Below are 24347 nucleotides of genomic sequence, written 5' to 3'. Positions count from 1 at the left end.
TAAACATTTGCTTTCATTAACTGAGCGTGCATTTGGAATGGCAGGCATCCGGTTACTAAAGAAATCTGACTATTTCGATGAACACTTATGGACACAAGCGGAGGGAGAAAATGAAAGAAACTGCCGTTTTCACGAACGCAAAGTTGGCAAAACATCATCCGGCAGACTTTTGCTGACAAATCAACATGAATTTCTGAATTTGCACATTGTTCATACTACCGACTTGTAACAATACAAAGGGGGTGAAAATCGGCAAAGTTACACCTGGAAGTAGCCTAGCCTACCACATTTCAGCTTCGAATATTGTCGCTCTTCTTTCATACAAACGCAGCTGCTGCCATATTGTTTTTTACACTGTTGGATTATAAAATACTAACAGGTATGATTTTAAAACAGTTTAATATGAAATCAATATCTCTTATCTCCATAATTATTTATATGGTGAAATGCTGTGTAATGACTGTATATAGCCTAGTTTGAACTTACCAAACTGCTCTCTCCGCGGAAGCTTTGCGTTTAAAGACCTAATAAAATATTTCAACTCAGATCAATATTTCGTCTCTAATGATTTACTTATGTGTCAAGTAGCCGTGTAATAAGCGGGATAATGTACATCCAGCCGGTTGTTCTCTCAGAATAAATGACAGCTTCAGGCTGATGAGTTTATTCTGAGAGAAAAACCGGCAGGATGTAGGCTACATTATATCTTATGTATACGCAATTTTGTTATAAATAAATATATAATTGTTGTATCCATATTACATAAAAGGCTCTTGAAGGCCTGTAAAGAGCTACCTTATTAGAGAGGTAATGAACAAGCATCTCTGAGCATTCATTGCTGTCTCTCCCTCTTTCTTTTTCTATTTTTCATTGTCACACTTGCACTCACAGTCTCACACTTTCTTTTTCACAGTCCCAGGCGCCATTGCAGGTCTGCACCCATCCTGGACCCATTGTCTAATTAACGAGACAGCCAAAATGGTCCCTGGGACCCTGGCCAAAAGGAAAATAAACACACATAGACCAGACAATAAATATCATCAAATATATTAAAAATATATGAAGTCGTGTCTGAAAGTTTAAAAAGTTTTAAAACCCTTGATGTTTGAAGGCTGTCATACAATTAAAATCATACAATGAAAGTCAAGGTCCAATTTTGTTCTTTAAAATGTCTTCTTTTATGTTCCACAGAAGACAGAAAATCATATTGGTTTGGAACAACATGAGGGTGAGTAAATGATGACAGAACTTACATTTTTGAGTGAACTACACCTTTAGGAATTATACAAGACAGAAAAACAGACTCGGAAAGTGATATAAGAGACATGAAAGTAGTGCCGGTATTTTGCCATTGTGACCCTTACATAAAACAATAAGTATACTTCAAATATATTTTATTACGTAAAGTTCTGTAAAGTTGAAGTATACTTTAGTAAGTATACTAATATCAACGTTGTAGTATACTTATACAATAAGTGTACTATTTCAATATTTATTGGTAATAAATTGTCCCCCTTTTTAGTTTATACTTTTAAGTGTAGGCTACTTTAAATGTGACAGATTTTGAGTACTAGTTTACTTAGATGTAAGCTTCTTTTCTATTGCGACTATACTACAAGTGAACCTAGCCTATACTGTAAGCATGCTGATAGTTAACTAGCTAAATAAATACCTCTTGCTCACATTTTAGTTTATGAAAGTACACTTTGAATTACTCTTAGTAAACTACCGGTTTAATTAAACTGAAAGTATACTTGCAAGGTTTTTCAAGGAACCTAATATAAGTTACAGTTTAATTATAGGTGTAGGCTACTATATTTATTATTATTTATTTTTTTTCTACTACAGTAACACTACAATAACCTGACAACAGATATAACCAGTTTAGACGGAAAGGATCGCAAGCTGACTAGCTGAAGACGTTATACCCATTAATAGATGGTGCTTCCTTAAAAATAAATTCCAGCACAGTGCTACAACAACCATAATGACCCTTCACAATAGATAACGCTTTACAATAATCTCTGTTAGAGACCTACATATGGCAATTTATCTGCTCAATAAAATTCCTTACTCACCTGTTAAGCAATAAAAACACCATCTCCGCGTCGCTATTACACCTTTTTAAATCCCTCACTTCTAGCCATCTCTGAAAAGCCAAGCCAATGTTCTTTCTGGTTTAATTACAAGCTCTGTCGCGTTCTCTTTTTGCCAACAGATTCTCCTCTGTTCAGCGTTTATTTTATGCAGGTGATTCCCCGTATAGGTTCGAGATTTAGCTGCTCCATGTCAACCATCCTCACTTATTGTGACAACTAACCTATACCACATCCATACACGCGTCAAAGTAGCCGGAGCAACTTTTCTTTATTTACGGATATGACGAGACACGTATTTACGCAATTTCCTCCAAAATTTTGGATTCCATGTGTTGACTCATTTTAATTTTGTTAATTTTGAACAAAACAAAACAAAACAAAAAGTTACATAGTGTAGGCCTACCTTTAAAATAAGTATTTTAAAAGCATAGTTGAAAAAAAAAACCACATTTTTTTGTAGCAGTCCAACTGAAATATTTAACTGCTCAGTGGCATAATTGACAAATCAGAATCAAGTATCATAGAGAACAGTGGAATTAAGCAAATTAGGCCAAAACTGTTTGAAGGACTGCACAGAGTGTGATGGGTGTGACTTTGAAAGCTCTAAAAGCAATTATAATTTTTGGAAAAAAACATAACCCAGGTTTATACAATGTAGGCTTGACTAACAAACTCCACAGCAGCTGTTCACACTGCTCTCACTCTCTCTCTCTTTCCCTCCTTTTCCATTGCTTTATTTGACCCTTTATTGTCCCTTCTCCCATGTCATATTCTTAAATATACTGCATTTCTTTTTTCTAGAAGAATGAGGCTTACCCAAATTAGCCACTCTGGTGCACGGCTGGGCACCATGGGATGGGTGTGCGGCTATTTAAATAATGTCAGGGCCTGCAGTGGGAAGGAGGGAGCAGACAAGCAGACTAATAACTAGATTTCAGCAACATGGCACTCTCACTCTGTCTTTCTCTCTCCCTTTCTCTCTCTCTCTGAAGAAGAAAATTATTTCTTGGACTAAAAATACCCATATCCCTGCCAAAAATACTTTCATCTCCAAGCACCAAAGACGTTCTAATTCATTAAGAGCTCCCCCACTGAATGAACCTCAAGCGAAAAAGAGAACAAATAAATTAAGGATTGAGCATTAATTAGGAAAAGGAATAGCCTCGCTGACGTTAACACAAAGCATGTCACATGTTTCCACCATATTATTTGGGAGGGGGCATCTATATTGCACATTGGTTTACTCTTGTTTTGCCCGGGGCGCCGCTCTTACAGATCATGTTTCACCCTAATCCCTGAGGAGCCTTTTACCAATGGTGTTGCAGAAATGTCATCACACTGTTTTTGTGTCAGGGATAATATGGCCAATTAGTGTGAACACAGACCCGGGAAGACGAAAACAACACAATTCGCAGGTCGTATTTTGGATGGGGTTCTTTCAGGAGTAGGCTACAATATTTTATAGAAGTGAGCAGTCCTCTATGGCATTTCTAGGCCTGGAGTGAAGCATTAATTCTTAATTGTTTACAGAGGAATTTGTTTACGTCTCTGCAAACACCACTGCGGTTGGCGGTGCATTACTGAATGAAAATGCAAATGGAGGCATAAATAACATAAATGACTGTTAAATGACTGTCAAATGGCCCCAATTAATTTAATTAAACCTTAGAAACCTTTTGATCTGTTTTCACATCTTAATGAGCACCATCTTCGTTGTATATTTTCACAACGCTGAGCATGAGTTTCTAGTCTTACTGGTCACTATAGTTAGCTGGTTATAGTTTGATCGTGCCACATATGATTTTCTTCTTGGAGAATTTCAAATGTGGGCCAGTGCAAGTCATAAAAACAGCTATGCTTTTTGAAAAACGAAAGGCTTTTTTATAAATAAAAAAAAGAGAGAGAGAAAAAAAGAATGTATAGGATAATGATTAATATTCAGCCTTGAAGCTTTTGCATTGAGTCGAGCAGACCTACAGTACAGTCTGTTTTCAGCAGTAAAGAACATAACCTGACATACAGTATCCATTTATTTTATTTTTTTAAACAAAGCAAGCACTATAGAAGGGTGTAAATTATTAAAGGGAAAGTCTGAATTTGAACCCCCCACTGAAAACAGTGCTGACTTAAAGTTTTTGGATGTTATTCTCTCTCTCTAAGCTTGAACAAGAGCTTAGATATTTTCCGACAAAATTAAACGGGAGGGCAGGGGTGTTATACATGCAGAGCACCATTGTGAAATAATTCTAATTGGACTATTTTTAACCTGCCGTTTCCAGCATATACAGCTTCCTGAATATTTGTTTGGTGTTTATGTTAACGAAGGCCCGAGATTAACATCGGCTATCAGCGCTTATCACCGTCATCAGTGCCATGTTGTGACACCCAGATATGCAAGGGCATTCTCATCAAGAGCACAAGCACACACTGCCATATTAATGACAGAGCTGTTTTTCTAAACCAGTATAAAGAAGAATATTGCATTTGACCATTTATATCAAGCCAACCATCTACTAATCTTTGGCCACTGAGGCAGACTATATGAGATGCATTTTGCTTCAGTGAACATGCAGAAAAACCAACTATGCACTAAAGAATATTTCTTGGTATACTAATTGTAGTCCAAAGCTAAATATATTTTATTTTAGACTTTTTTATTTTTATTAATCATAGCCATAAAGCACCATCCTCTGACTCTGTTGCTTATGCATACTGCATGATCCCTCACTACTAACGGTGCATAAAATAATACATTCATTATACAGTATACATATACATATATATATCCATTTGATAGAATTGACAATAGAGTTGACAATGATATATATTTATATTATGTATTCATTATGGGACAAGACCATTTTAAGCCCCATTGTACCTTATATAACATAAGATATTGGTATGTTACATAGGGTGTGTTTGTGCTCTTTTTTTCTATCCTTGTGGGGACCAATTGTTCCTATAATTATAGTACTGGGGGGACACTGTGGTTCTTACAATATAGAAGATAGCTGCACATAGATATTAATTAATAACTTATTTCACGTGTGAAACTGACAAAAGGTGTCTGTAAGAGGTTGGGTTATGGTTAGGGTGTAATAATTATATTTGGCTTCATATAAGACCTAATACCATCATCATGTGAGACAACATCATAGCCCAAATTGTCTGATCTAGGTCTCCACCTAGTGACCATTGAATGTTATAACGGTTAGTTATTTTGCATTCAACATCCTACATGCATTAAAATAATTATTACTTAAACCGTTAATCATCATTCTCATTCAAATTTAGCTGTCCAAAATATATGACGATCTGTAATTCTTCTCAATAATGAGTTTTAGCTTCATTGTGAGTCTATTGAGTCCCAGCGTGTCAGTTTACAGACACATGCCAGTAATTTGACCTCCCGCTGACTGCAGTGACACAGGAGGCAATCTAATGACAAACTAATGACAGTCAGTCTCCTGGCAACAGCGAACGCTGATGATTACACCTGCGGCTTCCATCTGCATAATCCCACCACATCTAGAAGAGAGATGCTGCGTTTATGGAAATATATTCTATTTATTGGTTAATTGTTTGCTTTTATAAATCATTAATGGAGATGGAACGAGAACCTTATCGTGTGATACTTCTCAAGACACCCTGTGAGAGTTCAGATGCAGTGAGCAGGTGGCGGTGCAGAAGTATGAATCTGCCCTGTGAGAAGGGTCCAGAGGGAAGGTATGACTTTGAGAGCATGGTCGAGACAGACAGACGTGCGTTCTCCAAATTCAATCCTGGAGCCCAGACACCAGATGAAAACTCTTCTCTGGTGCCACTGCGTGACTATCTGACTCTAATAGATCCGTGCTCCGGTCAACTGAGTGCAGGGGCACAGGTGCGCCTGGAAGCAAAGAGCAGAACACCATTCATCGAAACTGTTTACACCCCGTCTGATCTGTGGGTTCCAGCAGGAGCACGAGACAGGCCTCAGACTCCTCCAACCAGACCTTCAGCTCTGATATATGACAAGTCTGAGCACAAGAGGTGGAACTCCAGGATGAAACCAGAGGCAGCACTGAAGGCAAACCTTGGAGGTAACTGCAACCTTTTTTGTTACAGGCCTACGTGTTTGGAATGACTGCAGCAGTGTGTAACAAAAAGCAATTTAAGTTTCAGACTCTTACATATTTATTAACGTATTCTGTCTGCTTTGTCATCAGGTTGGACAAGTGCACAGAGTACTGAACACCCCTCTCAGGACAGCCATGAAATAAATGCGGTCAGTAATGCTCAATTATTCATCCCTGCTACTGTAATATTACTCTTGTATGCGGTTTGTTCGAAGCTTTGTCACTTTTACAGCACTGAACATTAACTATTCATGTGAAATGTGCCTTAAAGAAATAGTTCACCCAAAAATGAACATTCTGTTATCATTAACTCACCCTCATGTTGCTCCAAACCCATATTACTTTTAACTCTCTGTCTCCCTTGGAACATAAAAAGAGAAATTTTGAAGAATTGTACTGGTCGCTCTTTTACATGCAGTTGTTACAATTAATGGGGACTAAGCTTTCAATCTTCAAAAATGACACAAAAGCACCATGAAAGTATCAAAAATGATATACAAGTCGTGTTACTATAGTCTGAGAATCTAAATCATAATTTACTTTAAACTAGCTTTAATTTCTGACCTCTCCTTGACCCTATTTACATCTGATATTAAGAAGCGTTTTGGTCATTGGATCACAAGTAGACGAGGCAGGCATCCACTTTCAACCACTTCTGTCCAGATTTCTTCAATTGGAGTTTTTTTTTTTTTCAGATCTTTCGTTCTGATGGACAAAATAAGCTCGCGCAATTTAAATATGAACGCGTCCGGAGACGACGAAAAAAAACACTCGGAGAGCAACGACTTTCGTTTCTGGTCTGAAAGCCGCAAGACCACGCTGAACGCGGTGAAATCAGGAATGGTGAGAGAACATTGTGCTTGGTACATTTAATTTCGTCTTTAAAGCAAACTTGGGTCTCCGACAAAGTTTAAATCCCATCTGAATAGCGCGCTTCCCACAATGTTTACGCATTAGGCCAATATAGGGCAGAGTAGATGCTGGTATTTTGTGGCTGTTCGAACACATTCGACCACATCAGCATTAACCCAGTTGAAAGTGTTTTCGACTACCTCTGCAAGTGGTCGAAAGTGGACAGTCTCAAAATGTTTTAGACCCCGCTTACGTCCACTTGTGATCCGGTCGACCAAAACGCATCTTAATACCAGGTGTATATACAGGGCCCTTGATGCATCCATGAGAGATGTAGCGATGTTCGATTCCTGAATGAATTAATCATTCATTTGGCTGTTTTCAATAAATTGGTTGATTGGTTGACTTCAATTTCGGTCTGTTTTATTTTTTTTACACAAAGCATTTTATGGTTTCAGAAAATGCTGAATAAAGTGCACGCAAAGAGTTGTTTAAACTACTTTTACAACTGCATGCTTTTGCATCTTTTTTAAACACAAGCCATGCTCCAGTCCCTATTAAATGTCATTACACACAAAAGAGCAACAATTATTCTTAAAAATGTTCCTTATTGTGTTCCATGAAAGAAAGAAAGAATTTTTAAACTTAATTTGTAGGCTATGTTATATTTGCCCTATTATGTCACACTTTTTTAAATTTGTGAAGAATTCCGGGTTGCCGAATTGTCGGGATAATTCCGGTTCGCGTGGCTACGCGGAAGCGATACAAATTCTGTATTATAAATTTTAAGGCCAGACAAGTAGTTTATTGAGGGTTGGTTTGTAGGGAAGGACTACACGCCTGCGCAAATATATTCAAACGCGCATACCTATAGACTGAACTCGTAATACGCATGTGCACGCCATCAGCGTTCTCACAGCTTCGCAGAAAGAACTTAAGAGTTTTCTGTTAAAACGGTGTTGTGTTAGCAACTTATAATAACTTATGTTAATAACTAATGATTGTTGCGACAGAAGTGAATCAATCAAAACTAACTTTAGCTGGACAATAACTTTATTCTAGAGCTGCTATAAAGTCAAAACAATCTCTGTTACCTTAATTTCCTATTATCACTGTAAAGCCGCTTTGGAACAATCTACGTTGTTAAAAGTGCTATATAAATGAAGATGACTTTTAGACCATAGGACTTTTGCTAATAATATGCCATTGTCTTTTTACTATCCCTTCCTAGGGTCCAGGACCATCTGTTCTTTTTAATAGCAGAGCAACGGCGGCTCGACAATACATCTACACTTCTGCAGCCCAAAGGTCTGAATATGTTGGCTCTAAAAGCTCCCTTAACAGCAGAATAACAACAATTTATCTTCCAAGACTCTGTACTTGACCAATTGGTGTTTTCTGTACCATTTGTCGGTTTACACGTTTGACAGGCACTTTTATCCAAAACTTACAGTGCACTCAAGGTATACATTTGTCAATTTTTCAAACTGGAAGTTGCAATGGTCTTTTCTTGAGACTTTTTTTGTCCATCAGGGATTGATTGATTGATAGTTGTGGTTTGCTATTGCCTTGATGTCATGTGGTTGACAGGTTGTCCCGCTCTCTTGCCAGTAAACACGTCATCAGAGAAGAGAAGTCATTGCAAGGGGGAGGGGAAGTTATTTTGATGAAAGATTACGGGACCACATCAATTAAAATTATAATGTTGTGTACTAATAAATCCTTTATAACAACTACCACAATATTTGATTTCATGGTGACTTCAAACACCCATGTAAAAAAAAGGATATGGTAGATGCTAATATGCTAGCTGAGTGTTCATGTGTCTTATGCATGTGACTGTGTGGATATGCTCTGTAATAGAGGTTATGAGAATGTAGACTGGGACTCAAAGTTACCTCCTCGCCACAAACCACCCACAACTACACTGGAAAAAATGGCTGACCCCATGAGTCAACGATTGGTGCTGAAGCGATACCACAGCAGACCTGAGCTGTGGCAGGTGAGTCTGCTGCACTGGAAATGAGGTTATTCTGCTGAACATCTGAGACATTCAGAGAGATTTCTTTGCTTTCAGGCTATTGGATCCCGTTGGAACAAACATCAGTTGCGTGCCACATTTAACACAAGGAAACCCATCAGCTTGTAAGTGATTTAAATACCCCTGTAATGCATTAGGCAGACAATTTTATCCAAAGCAAGTTACGCTGTATTCAAGGTACACCGTTATCAGTTCTTGCTTTTCCTGGGAATCGAACCCATGACCTTGGCATTTTTAATACCATGCTCTACTATTTGAGCTACAGCATTTTATCTTTAGGTTTTGAGTTTATACTGTATAGTGCACTGTGTATAATAAATTGAGTTGTTTCTGACAATTGTTTTCAATTAACAGCACCAGTCCATTTCCAAAATCAGGCCATGTACCTTTATATTGGTAAGCAGATGCAGAGATCTTTAGTAAAGTTATGATCATTTCTATACACAAATGTTTGCTATAAACTACTCAAAACAAATCAGTTGCATACCTGTCAGTGTATTGCTGTTTAGTTATTTTCCAGTACATTTATAAAGCCTTTGAGAAATATTTGTGATCTCTCTGTACTGTACAGCGGTACGGTAGGCTCTGAGAACATGGACAGTGTGGACGTTCCAGAAGAAGACTTCGTCCCTCTGACTGTTCTGCGGACCACAGTGCCTCCTCACACCCCTGCCAGCTAGTATTAGTCTGATCTGTGTAGTTGTGTATACATCATAAGTTAACCATTCTACAGAGCTCTTCATAAGGAATGTGTTTTGTTTTCTCTGTAGCCGAACTACTATACTTGGTTACACTGGAAAAGCCAAGTTTGACAGACCACAGACCTCAGCTGACAGTCTGCCTTCTTTACCGTATACTCCACAAACAGCAGGGTAAGTCACCACAACATTTCAGATTAAGATAGTTTGCTTTGTCTGCGATGGACTGGCCATCTATCCAGGATGTTTCCCTGACTATGACCCAAGACTTTGGGATCAACTCCATCATCACGCAATCCGAAATAGGACAAGCGGTTTGGAAAATTAATAAATGGATATTTTGCTTTGTGACGTTATTGTCTTGACAAATAATCACTTATGGGGCCCTATTTTAACGATCTGAAACGCAAGTGTCAAAGCGCAAAGCGCAAGTAACTTAGTGGGCGGGTCTTGGCGCTGTTGCTATTTTCCTGGCGGGATAAATGACTCTTGCACCTGGCGCAAATCTAAAAGGGGTTGGTCTGAAGTGGCTTCATTATTCATAGGTGTGGTTTGGGCGTAACGTGAAATAAACCAATCAGAGCGACATCTCACATTCCCTTTAAGAGCAGGCGCGCTTGTTCTAAAGCGGATTCCTATTATAACGGCGGATTTGCCAGGAGCACGACAGGAGCGGTTCAAGGCCGAGGAGACCAACGTTCTCGTCAGGGACGTTGGGGATGGAGAAACACACCCAAATTAACTTCGGTTAAACAGGCGTATGATAATTTGGGTAAATGTGTAAGCTAGATGTATGCTTTTATAATACAATGTCTATCTATCTATCTATCTATCTATCTATCTATCTATCTATCTATCTATCTATCTATCTATCTATCTATCTATCTATCTATCTATCTATCGTAATAATGTATGATTTGCAAAAATAACTGCTGCGTCTGTGTGTAGATGAGAGAATCAAAGTGTATGCGCGTTGTGCGCACGCTACATTGATTAAGGCCAAGCATGCACCCTTAAAATAGCATATGAATAACATGCACCACTGACGTTTTTTTTTTCGGTCAGTGGCGCAATTGTTTTCTAAACCTGTAAAATAGCATGAGGGAACGTTTGCGCCGGAACACGCCTCCTCTTTGCGCTGAACCGCCCTGGGGAGCGCAAGTGTATTTCTTAGTTAACCGACGTGCATCTGTGGAGGGAAAAGTCCGCTTTGCGCGGGTGCAAAATAGGAATGATACATGCGTCGGTGTACAAAGTCAATTGCGCTGGGTGCAAGATAGGGCCCTTGGTCTTTCTTATAGTAGTTCTTGGTCTTTCTATCCTTCTTCATTTATAAAACTCTTGATCAAAATCTCATTAAACATAATGCAACAAATCTCATTCCCATAAATATAATAAAATTTAAAAAAAGCTAAATAATAAAAAAAGTTGTTTTAGTGCATTTATCTAACAGACAAGAGTTACTTTGTATCAGCATTATTATAATAAACTGAAACCAAAACTGCAATAAAAACCATAAAAAAAAATATTGATGCTTGAAATAAAATAAACATTAACTGAAATAAAATACAAATTTAAGGCAGTATTTCTTATTTTCATTTATTTTAACTTCACTGTAAAAATATATATGGGTATATATATACATAGGTTATGACAATGTATTTTTACATTGCTTTAACTCATCAAAATAAGTTAAGCAATTTTCAACTTAAGTTATACAAGATTCAACTAATTTTTAAGTCAGTTTAATTTAAGTTTAAATAAAATTACGTAAACATCCAAGTTGATTGTACTTAAACATTTAAGCCAGCAACTATTTTTACAGTGTTGATACTGAAATAAAATAAAAATGAAATAAAAATGAATAAAAACTATATAGACATAAAAATAAAAAACACAATAACAGTGACAAAAACAAACTAAAATTGAAATGTGACAAAAATAATAATAAAACTATAATAGTATCTAAATGTCACTAAAATAACACTGCTCTGTATTAGAACCTAATGACAATCACCATAGACAATAATGGGAATTACAAAAAAAGTCATTAGTAAAATGCATGTGATATAGTAACTGCAGAATTTGCAATGTTTGCAATTAGCAAACCGACAAAAATCTTAAAGGTCCTACAAAATATATGCCTAATCAATTTCTTTATGCAAAAATAAAATAAAAAAAATCATTTTGAGACCCATCATTTTAAGACCTTTACAGAGAAATGCAATACAGACCTTTTTATTACAGTTTTTCTCAGTCGCTTTGGTGCATTTCTCACATCACTATTTACATTTGCACAACAGTTAATGCAGTTCTCAAAACAATTAGTACAAACTGCATAACCTGCAAAAGCATGTCACTTTCTCAAAATGGATAGCTCATTCCTCAAAAGCAAGTATTCATGTCAATGAAAGTGTCAGTGTCATCAAGATGAAAAGTCCTGACACCATTGTTTATGAACAAGATAGTCAAATGGCTTTGTCACGTTTTCATTATGACAGTTTACTCTGTAAATGTTTTCCAATGCAAAAAAGTCAGATCTTGGTGACACTACCTGAAAATGCTCAAGACAGCACTATATACTATTTGCACAGCCATTTGAAAAATACAGTAAAGTTACACATTACTGTATTTAGTGAGGTAACTGAGTACAAGACACTGAATATGTATGTTTCACATGTTTACTGCATATGCTCCTTGCAATTCTAATTTGTTCACAGCATTGTGCAAAAGAACAAATACACCCTTATTTACAACAAACATAAACTCCCTTTGGGTAGAGCTGTGCACAACTGTACACAATATTGCAGTACATATTGGAACATACAACATACATAGTACTGTAATCATTCATGCACATCCAGACGTTCCTCATCAGTGAAAGCTGAGATTCACCTGAGATAAATTGTTCAATTTAGGAGACATTTTCAGGAAAAAAAAAGATTAAAAAAAATGTGTAAAATTTGCTTGACAGATTTTGACAACTAGTTCAACATTTTTGTATGTAATGACTCAAGCAATGAAATGAGGACTATTAGTTTTATATGGAGTGACTATTCAGCATTCACAAGTATAGTTAATTTTGACTGACATGACATAAGCAAATGATAATGTTATAAAACAGCAGAGAGTTGTATTAAAGCAACTGATGCATGTCCAAAAGCATTTGCAATTTGTTGGAAGGAATGAGAAACTGCTACTATGATGTGCACAAATGACTAAATGTTGTGGAGGTTGAACTAACTGTTGTGCAAATGTAAATAGTGATGTGAGAAATGCACCAAAGCAACTGAGAAAAACTGTATTATAGCCAACATAACACCTCACAGTACCACTTTTATCTCAGTAGGTGGCAGCAGTGCTTTGTATTCAGAACGTTCTTTTGTAAGTCAACTTTTGTGGTCAAAACCACAAACACACTCAAATTCCCTCAAATGAGTTAATGATTTATAATTTTATAAATCAATACAAATATAAAAGAATTGAATACTCTAAAATAAATCTTGCATAATAATCTGGTCAGAATACTAGGTAAATGTATTTGCATTTGCTTAAAATGTAATAGTGGTAAAGTTATGATCTAAAGGTGAATGCTAATAAATCAAGCCTAGTCTGTGTCATTGCACATTCTAATAGTGCGGTAGTAAACATGCCCTGTAACAGTAAGCACATCACAGGATCACTCTGAAGAGGCGTTTCCCACAAACCATTGCAGTCATTTATCTTCTGATCTCTGTCTCTGTTTCTGTTTCTGCCTTAGTATGTGTCCTCCCGTCAACTTATTTTTTCAATCTCCTGCATGTTCCCCTTCTGTTTGAGGCTGTGCTCTGTGTCTGCCCTAGTTTTATGCTCTTCAACGCTCTGCCGCATGTGGCTACGGCTGGAGGTGTGTGAAGCATCATTTAGTAGACCCCAACATGACGTGTCAAGCTGAACAAAGTTCAGGTCATCTAATAAAGCAGCCAAGATAAGTAAAGAGACGTGGAAGAATATACTTTGTCATATACTAAAGTCTTGATGCATTGTTATTTTCTGTGGGTTTGTGAAGAGTCAAATCAGACAGACACTACCAGGAACACAACCAGCCCAGCGGCACACTCTTCCACCCTCTGTCTGCAAAGTAAAACGTCCTCGGCTTTCAGAATGAGTAGGAATCAGGCATCAGCAGCTCGAGTAAAGAGGAAGAAGGAGGAGGAGGTGTTTGAGAGAAGCACTGGAGGAAAACCAAACTCCTCACCCAAGGACCGGGTGGGTTTTTTTGAAAACGTGTTTCCTAGCTGGGCCTCAGAAGAGCTGGTTTACCGTCTTTTTGGAACAGACCTCTCCAGATGGCCCTATCCAAAGCTGAGCTGCTCTTGTTGCCGGTGGTAATCGTGGTTTTTACTCAACCCAGATCCATTTTCCTGGAGTCACCGGTGCTCTGAAATCTGTTTCCTTTGCCGATAAAACAGACCTCCCATCTCTTTTCCTTACAGCAGAAAGTCAGCACCTTTACAACTTCCTCTAACTCTCTCCTACTCCTTATTTGGAGATAATTCAAGTGTCCCCAAACTGTTTTTATTCCTCTGCCGTTTTCGTCATAAGACAGGCTCTGACATAGTTTGCTTTATGGAAAATCGGACACATTCGAGTAGCTTCATGATACTTCCTTTTTCAAAGCATTAGTAAATAAATACAGTAGTTGACACACAAGATGTCTATGAACTTTTTCCATTAACATCAAGATTTTAGGTTAAAATGTATAAGGGAAAGTGTATATTTTAGGTCATGTGACTGGTCACCTGATCTTTTACATTTTTCACAATTTTTAACCTTTTTTCGTTCATTAGTTCACGTGAAATAGTCCTGTGGTGTGACAAATTATTTATAAATAAATATGTTACGGTGAGGTAACTAATTATTTACAATACATTTTATCAATTCAATTATAATAACTAATTATAATAAACTTTTTTAACTACCCACCAATCATTTTTGATTAACTGAATATTCCAGGTTCAATACTTAAGTTAAGCCTGTTCAGCAATATTTGTAGCATGTTGATTACCACAAAAAGTTCATTTAATTCATATGAACCTTTTAATTAAAAAAAGAAAATCGAGGTTGGTGAGGAACTTACAATGGAAATGATTTAAAAGCAGAAATGTCGGGCTTATCATTTTATAAAAAGCACAAACGTGAATTCTGCTCATTTCTGTATTATTTGAGCTGTCAAGTTGTTCTTGTTATTGTTACTGCTGCATTTTCACTCTAAAACCAGCATGTTAACATGCATGTCATGAGGCTAGATGACTAAAAAGGGGAATTTTAACATTTACGGATTAAAATTTCATCAAGATTATGCCACAAGTATTGAACCCAGAATATTCCTTTAATGTGAACCTTTTCCGTTTCTAGAAGCCGTCCTGGTACCTGGAGCTCCCCACATTACGGACACAAGGCCCCTCTATCAGGAATGATCACCACCGTCCCACCGGGAAACCCTTACTTTCATCCCAAAGCCCCGGTACTTTCCGTGAAATAACTCTAAAAGTACGACATGTTCCTTAAAGAGCAGAATAAATTATGAAGAAGTGTGGGAAATGAGAGCCTCCCTTTTCATGAAATCCAATCTGTGTTTGTGAATAGATCTATAATGATGCTATGTCAATGACTGATTCTCTGAGCTCTGAATAATGAGATGTTTTATTAGCATAATTTCCCTTGATTTAGATGAGTGCTTCTGAAAATGTGGAGGATGTGCCATTGTCTTAAACATTCGTGTCGGTGTGGGTGTGTGTGGCTTACGTATTTGACTATATGTGTGTCCATGCGGATAAATGAGTGCATCATTTTCTCACAGATCCTCTTCTGCATTCTTTTATTGCCTTGGTACATTCAAAAAGCACTTACAAACAGCTTGTGGAAAGAGCTACTTTGTGGTTACGCAGCAATGGCAATGCAAATAAAACTTTGCCTGATCTGATCTTAAAAGAAAACAAAAGACATGCATTTCTGAAATGCTCTAGTTTTGCACCCCAAGAACTGTGGTTTGGAGAATAAAAGAAAGAATACCAGTGCAGCTTCACCTGCTAACAGGAAATAGGAACATGCTGGTTTCCTGTTTCCCCCTTTGTCGTCTTTGCACTTCTATGTTGAAAACAGTCCGCTCTGGAAGCAGCTCAGTTGAATCCACCAGTTGAAAACATAGTAAGAATCAACATGTATTTATGACTGAAAAGGTGCTAAAAACCAAACAAATGAATTTATAAAAGTCGGTACACAGGAGGAGAGGAAATTGTTAGATGTCGTTGTAACTAATGCGTTGCACTATGTTGAACATCATATCTGTTTTTGGGCAGTGGGAAAACTTTCTCTGTTTTCAGTTAGTTTGACAGCTGAGCCATGGTGGGAATAAAACCCTCACTGCGGTATTTCCAGAGATGGAGATGTGGTTAACAGATAACTAACGTCCATCTTGGGGCCAATGAAAGGGATCGGACTTGTCTTTTGTTTCAGGGTCTGAAGCGCTTTCTCTAAGGTGACCTTCAGCCCATCGCTATGAGCCTTGCTAGACAAAGTAAAGACCTTTCCAACATGCGACAGACTCAGCACGATAGATGCAAGTTGTTGAAACAGTCTCTTATGTTTCTGAGATGTTCCTAGTTCTCTTTTGATATAGAGATCTACATCTACAAATAGGCACAAGTAATGTCTGAGAGTTATAAAGGTGCTGTCACAAGAAGAAAAAAAAGGTCCATTGTCTATTGGCAGTAGTGTTGCGATGTATGAAGCACAGAGGCTCAAGCAGCATAGCAACCTTTTCTTATGGTCAGACTCAGAAGAGTTATTTTGTGTGACCAACTTGAACCTGTTGTGAAATCTTTTACCCTCTCGCAAAATACCAGATTGTGTGGATTCATATTGATAATGGCTGAATTTCACCCACAAAACCCACTGAACAATGATAAATGTGACTGTACCTCAACTGTTCTAAACTGTAATTTATCAGATCCAGACAGGATGTTAATCAAAAGTCATTGATCAATTGCATATGAGCCCAGCATTTACACATTACTATTTTAATTTTAAAACTTTCATTATTTTTCATAATTTCATTACAACTAAAAGTGTTAACATGTCCAAATATATATTTTTTAATTAATATGATTGAATTTGAATCATTAAATCTATAACTCTAGTGTCATTGTATTCATTATATACAGTGGGAAGATTTGTTGTCTAAGGTATTGTTTTAAGATTGATACAGAAGTAACAGAGGAAGAATAGATTCAGGAGGTTTGGAATAAGATTTAGTCATTTAGCAAACGCTTTAATCCAATGTGACTTATAAATGATGAGAGCAATAGGAGCGGTTTACTGAACACACTTTATTAAGCTATAAATGCTATTGAAGGGATAGAAAGTTCTCACCCTCAAGTTGTTCCAAACCTGTATGAATTTCTTTCTTCTGCTGAACACAAAAGAAGATATTTTGAAGAATGTTTCTAACCAAACAGTTGATGGGACCCAATTGACTTCCATAGCACTTTGGTCAACTTGTGTATTTGTTTAAATGTGCTATAGAAATAAATACAGATTGACTGGTAGTATTTTTTACATACTATGGAAGTCAATGGGGTCAATCAAGCGTTTGGTTACCCATATTCTTAAAAATATATTCTTCTGTGTTTAGTAGAAGAAAAAAATTAATACAGGTTTGGAACAACTTGAGGGTGAGTAAATGATGACAGAAATGTGCTTTAATGTGATTACCAATCTCTACCAACATGTAATCCATAATTTGAACTACCTAAATAAGTCTAGGTTATAATTTATAATTTAGGTTTTGCATTAGGTTTGACAGTACATGTCAAGAAAGCATTACAATTTTCCAGTCTGGATAGAACAAGAGCTTGGACATGGAGTTGTGTAGCATGTTCCAAAAGGAAGGGCCTGATCTTCCTAATGTTGCATAAGGCAAATCTGCAGGACCGGGCAGTTTTAGCAATGTGGTCAGTGAAGTTTAACTGATCATCAATCACAACTCCAAGGTTCCTGGCGGTCCTGGAAGGTGTTATGATTGATGAGCCTAGCTGAATGGAGAAGTTGCGATGAAGTGTTAGGTTGGCTGAAACCACAAGCAGTTCTGTCTTTGCAAGGTTGAGTTAAAGTGATGGTCCTTCATCCAGCAAGAAATGTCTATCAGGTAGGCTGAGATGCGAGTAGCTACCGCCGGATCATCCACCTCGAATGTGCCATCAGCCTAGCAGTGATAGGAAAAGCTGTGTTTCTGAATGACAGATCCTAGTGATGGAGAAGAGAAGAGGTCCAAGCACTGAGCCCTGAGGCACCCCAGTAACTAGACTTAAACACCTCACCCCTCCAAGACACCCTGATTGTAGGACCTACATGAGAGGAAAGACTTGAACCACTGGAGTGTGGTTCCTGAGATGCCCAGTGTCATGAGGGTTGACAGGGGGATCTTGTGGTTAACTGTGTCAAAAGCATCAGACAGATCCAGCAAGATGAGTACCACTGATGAATTAAGTCAAATGAAGACAAAGTACATTTAAAAAAAAACTGAAACTGAAAGTAACACGAAAGTGTTATAGCAAGCATGAGATAAGCAACAATGCCAGTTTTCCTTGCATCTCAAATCTTTCAGCTTTTTTATTGAGTGTCGTGACTCTACCTGAGTCCTTCAAGTGCAATGCTGTATCAGATAAGCTATCGAGCAAGTTTACTACATCAGAAAATCCATACATATGGAGCTTATTATGTGAAGCTAATGTCAAAATGTATTAATTTGCAAATCATGCACTACAGAAAAAGTATTCTGAGGTCATAACATAGCATTGTGAAAGAACCACACAAAAATAAGTATTTATTAATTGATAATCCCCTGTAATTATAATTTGTGTGAAAAGGCACAAGTCATTTGTGTTTTGTCGTCAATGAATTGTATGTAGGTCTGTTTTCAGAGTTATGCAGAAATGTAGAGGCATGTTTTTTCAATGAGTCTACATCAATCATGTTTTGTAATAACTGGATTCAGAATTCAGTAACCTAAGATACTAAAGATACTGCAGCTGCTGGTTTCAGTCAACTTGAGAGATCCCCAAATCACTATATTTTGGCTAGTTGCCTTTGACATTTAAGTGTACACAGCAATGCCTCCTCTGATATTTAACCTCTGTCCTTTCTAAGTATTAGCATCTATTTTTCTTTAGCCAAGCTCACTGCACCATTCAAAAAGCGCCTCCAAAATTTAGAGGATGATCATTAAACTATACTTTTCTCCACTCTTCTCAGTTCCTTGAGCTTAGTCTTCTTCTTGTCTACATCGTATCATTGGCTCAATTTTCAAGATGGGGTCACAAACATAATGACTGATTCAGCGACAGTCCTTTAGGGTCTTCACCATACTCGCTCGGCCGAGAGATTAATTTCCCTCCCGCCGCTTAGCTTTTTTTTTTTTTTTTTTGTCATTTCCACATAAAGAGGCTAAATGTCAAGCATGCCTGACTCCCTCCAGTGACATATCCATTCCCGCAGATAATTACCATAAGGAAATTGATGCTTTAGTGTGCAGAGGGGAATTTAATTTACTCTGACATCCCCTGCATAATACATTCCAAAGAAAGTGAGATTTTTCAGCCCCAGATTAAGAATTTAAATACAGCAGACTATTAAAGTGATTACCAATCTCGAACATCTCTGACTTATTTAGGTAGTTAAACCAATTATGGATTACATGTTGTTAAAGCTATAAATTTGGGGGTGTGAAAGCTGCTCAAATATCCATAAAATAAGCAATAAGAGGATGTCTCTGTTTCCTCGTTGGTTTACTTTGCTACCGGATAACTTAAGGTAATATGTTTAATAGCTCTTGTTTCTCCAAGGTGAAACTGGTGAATGTTCATCCTATTAATTCCAAGAGTTAGCGCTTATAGCGATAAGTGCTAAGAATTTCTGCATTAGGTATCTAACAATGAACTGCTTTTTTTAAGCTAAGACAACTTTAATTTATACTATTGCTCATTGTTAATTAATATTTGTCGATAATACAAAACTAGGGTTAATATATACACTTTAATAACTTTATTTAATATTAAAATGCAGGCTATATGTAGAAATGAACATTTACAGCATTTATTTAAAAAATACTAGGGGTGTAACAATACCCTCATGTCACGATTCGATACATATCACAATACTGAACTCACGATACGATATTATTGCGATACTCCAAGACATATGATAAAAGGTTAACAAAAAATTGACTGTTTATTAAACTGATAAATTTGATATTACATTGTGTGTATAAATGAATATTCTTGGACTTGGTGCTGGAAACCCAAAGCACAGGACAATAGAGACACCAGAATAAAAATATTCATGATTCTGAAGCTGAAAAAACAGAGTTATTTTAGACGAATATGTTTCTGTCACTGACTAGATACATTTAAAATAATGTAGGCCACTTTTTTACACAGATATTCCCCTATTGCATTATTATACATTACATTCAACGTTAATATTTTAATGTAGTACTGACACTAAAACTCTGAAAACTTAAATTTTTTCTCTCTAGTAATTTTTATTTTGGGTGAACTATTCACGATACATATTGTTGCATTTTTGCATTGCGATATATTGTGACACGATATATTGTTACACCCCTAAAAAATACCATTCATTATTATTTTGTTTTAGCAATTTTATTATAATACTGACATAGATACCTATTGTACAAGACATTTTCTCAAATGTTGTACTTTTATATTTTCCTGTATACTTTCACTTGTTATTTACTTCCCAAAATGTATGCCTGCAATTTAAAATCCCTTTAGAAAACAAGAGGTGCGTCCCAATTTGCATACTTATGCATTATTCTATGCTGTGTTGTGGTATAAATAATGTGAGTAGTGTTCACACTGAAAACTCCAAAAAGAAAAAGTGCACTTTAAATACTTAAATATTAACCGGAAAAACAAAGTGTGGAATGTTGGACACTTCATGCGCTCAACTGTCGCAGCTTTCTTTTACGTGGCCAAATCAGACTCTGATGCTGGATGACAAAAAAAACGTATAAAATTCATACACTAGACTGCTGAGAACATAGTGCATAGTCTATATAAGTGCATAATCTTCAGAAAATGTAAACTATTATCACACAGCTCAATATATAAAGTAAGATCTACAGTATATTATATCCAACTTTATCCACATACTGTACATACACACTGAAAAAAATGGTGTAGAAACGTAATTATTTGTAAAAACTTACTAGCAATAGAAAAGAAAAGTAGAAAGACTGATAGGACGTATTCCAATAATCTGTTTTATCTGTTTTAAATTATTATTTTTTTTACAAAAGTCATATAATACTGTATATAGTATACTGTATATTTGTCCCAAAATGTATCGACCAGCTCTCTATGTTAAGTTGGTTAAGTATCCAACTTCATCCGCATACATAGAATACACGTGTAAAGCAATTTATACTATTATAGGCTAGCAAATCTCAATATACTTAAATTGTTTATATCATCACAAAATTAAACTTATTACCCAGCTTTAATCTGCTAAATGGCAGAAACCATATATTGTGAAAAAAGCTATATAAATACATTTGACTTGACATTAGGCTATTATTTATTTAATAAATAAATAAAAACCTTCCAAAAATACAAAAGTTTTTTACTCTATGGCATTACTATAATTGTAGTGTTATATATATATAAAAAGAATATGCATATAGTCAATTTTACACATTCTATTACTGACTATTAGAAACTTTGCAACTACATGTCAACTAACTCTCATTAGAGTATTAGTAGACTGTCTGCTTGATATCTGCTGAGACTTTATTTTATATTATAAAAATGTTTTAATATTATATTTTATATGCTCCCCAACAGACATTCTACTGACTATATGTAACTTTGCAAGTATGTCAACTTATACTTAAAATTCCTTATAAAATCTTTGAATTCTTTATAGAATAGAATGCTAATTGTGATAGTACTCTATGGATTATAGAACAATTATATATGAAACAATAGTGGATTTAACATCAAAATTTAACATCTAATGATAAAATGTATGTTTTAAATGTAACCTTCTCCCTTTACAAACTTTGGTCAGTTCAATAATAATGTATGCATATGTATATTACTTATTTGAAAGAATTAAAAGAGCATTTTCATGTCTATCCTTGTATTGTTCAACTGGTCGAGCTTGGTATGGGATTTAGAATGTAATTAGTAATAAATAATGCAATACTTTTTACAGAGAGTAATTAATACAGTAATCTAATTACACTGTTGAAGATGAAATTAGCTAGTAATTAATTCCTTTTTTTTAGAGTAACTTACCCAACACTGAATAGCGGAAAGAAAATGAATGAATTGAAAATGTTAACTTCACTAATTAATGCTTAACACAAAACAGTCCAAAAGTTTATTGACTGAAGAAAATACATTCATTATCATAATGCACCTCCATGGCTCTGCAAGCCTCTTCTCCGCTCTGGTGTGACTGGAGCAAGAACACAGTTTGCTGAGTCACCCTACACCAAAAGCATTCCCTCAACGTCCTTTCTGGAGATTAGACTGTCCCTTTGTAATGTCACAGACAGTTTTTACTCCGTTTATTATAATATCAGAAGAAGAAAACTTTCTGGCTCTCCAGAGGGTCACTAACTTAAACAACAGGTTGTCCTGAAAAAAACAAGCCACCATAATCCAGGGTTCCCGTTTAACCCCACACCCAACAGCCTGAAAAAGTCCTCCTGGAGACTGGAGATAAGAGTGGCCTCCTGACTCAACATGACTCAGCACCAGCAGCTCCTGAGATATGGCTACCTGGAACGGTCAAACTTTTGGATCACTGGGGGAAAAAAAAAAACTAATTTATAACGCCAATACCACAGCCATGAGGCAATGTACCGGAAACGTCATTTAAAATATAATGACAAAACATGGGAATTAAATCACCCTATTTGTTTAAGCCAAAATTGCTTTCTAACTCATTATTTATTGACTATTTCTATAAATATTAATGCAAAAATTATATCTCTTTGGATGATTGGTAGCAGTATTGTTAGTACATCCATTCTGATGATATATTTTAATAAAGCAATATTGAACAGGTCAGTTTGTACTGTCATTTTTTTGTCAATTTACTACATGCAAAAAAGACCTCATTCAGAGGCAACCAAACTCTATGCACTAAAAGAATAGACTTGGGCCCGGTTTCACAAACAAGGTTTAGATTAAGCCAGGATTAGGCCTTAGTTAAATTAGGGCATTTCAGTCGATTTTTTTAATGTGTCTAAGAAAAGAAATCACTGGTGTGCATCTTGAGACAAAACCATGGCACTGACATATTTTAAGATATGTCAGTGCACGTTACTTTCAGTTAAAACAGCTCAAACATGCATTTTAGCCTGGAACTAGCTTAAGCCTTGTCTGTGAAACCAGGATTTGTTCTGCAGAATGCTGCTGTTTCTCTGAACATGAAGTACCCTTCAGCCTTCATACGTAACTAAACTGACAGGATGTGCAGCTTTCATATCAAGCAACATCCATTTTATAGCATAGAGTTTTATCTAAAATCTAATTGAAATCCCAGAAGATACAAATCAGTCAAGTGCGATTTGACAGTTTCATACACTCTTAGAAGAAATGGTAGAACCTTGATAACATAAACAAATTATTTATTAATAAATAAATAAAGGGTTTTGTCAGGTGCTTCATAAATAGAATATTTTAGGGGTTCCCATCATGGGATCATGTTGGGATGCATTTTATGAATTAAACAGCTTGTAAACATACCTTATCACTAGAAAAAACTAAAATCCAGTTAAACATTAAAAGTGTTATGTAATCACTTAAGACATTTCTCCTTATATAGAAATGTTTGGCATAATTAAGTCAGAATCATATGTTTCTATACAGAAACTTTTCTTATAAGAGTTTAGTTTAAAAATATATATATTTAGCTTGAATTGTATGCATGTGGATGCAGAGTTTACATTGGAAGTAGTTCTCACCCTTTAACTCCACCCTCTAAACCCCCATAGAAAATATGCACCACCTCTTGGATGACGAAGATGATTTTAGACTTTTCATTGAATTTTCTAATGAAAGTTTTGTTCACACTTTAGTTTAGGGTCCAATTCTCATTATTGACAACAACTTTTGCCTGAATACATTCCCAATTACTGCTTTTTAATAGTCAGTAAGGTAGTTGTTAAGTAGGTATTGGGTAGGATTAAGGGATGCAGAATATTGTCATGCATAACACAAGGCATTAATATGTGCTTTATAAGTAGCCTACTAATTAACAGCCAATATCCTAGTAATATGCATGCTAATAAGCAACTTATTAGTGAGAATCGGATCCTAAACTAAAGTGTTACCCTTTTTTTATCTAATATTAGCATGCAGTAATGACAACAAAAGAATCAAGCATGCTAGTTCTGGTTCTCAATCTGATTGGTCAAGTGGCATTTGAAGAGTGCTCATTTTTAGTATAACAGTTCTGGGAC

The 24347-nt window shown here is 36.2% G+C and overlaps 1 protein-coding gene across 1 annotated transcript; it reads left to right on the top strand.

Annotated features, from left to right (window-relative positions):
• Positions 1-5649: 5649 nt before the first annotated feature.
• Positions 5650-15615, top strand: spmip7 (sperm microtubule inner protein 7; the record flags this gene model as incomplete). The annotated part of the gene is made up of 9 exons (XM_084392304.1): positions 5650-6181; positions 6308-6366; positions 8301-8377; positions 8933-9071; positions 9147-9214; positions 9465-9506; positions 9682-9789; positions 9881-9982; positions 15206-15615. The coding sequence occupies 9 exons, from the start codon at positions 5650-5652 to the stop codon at positions 15330-15332; spliced, it is 1254 nt and encodes a 417-aa protein (XP_084248430.1). The 3' UTR covers positions 15333-15615.
• Positions 15616-24347: the final 8732 nt, after the last annotated feature.

The sequence above is a fragment of the Rutilus rutilus genome (assembly GCF_951802725.1).
Source record: "Rutilus rutilus genome assembly, chromosome: 20".
Lineage (NCBI taxonomy): Eukaryota > Metazoa > Chordata > Actinopteri > Cypriniformes > Leuciscidae > Rutilus > Rutilus rutilus.
Note: the sequence above shows the minus strand (reverse complement) of the source record. Positions and strands in the feature narration are given on the sequence as shown.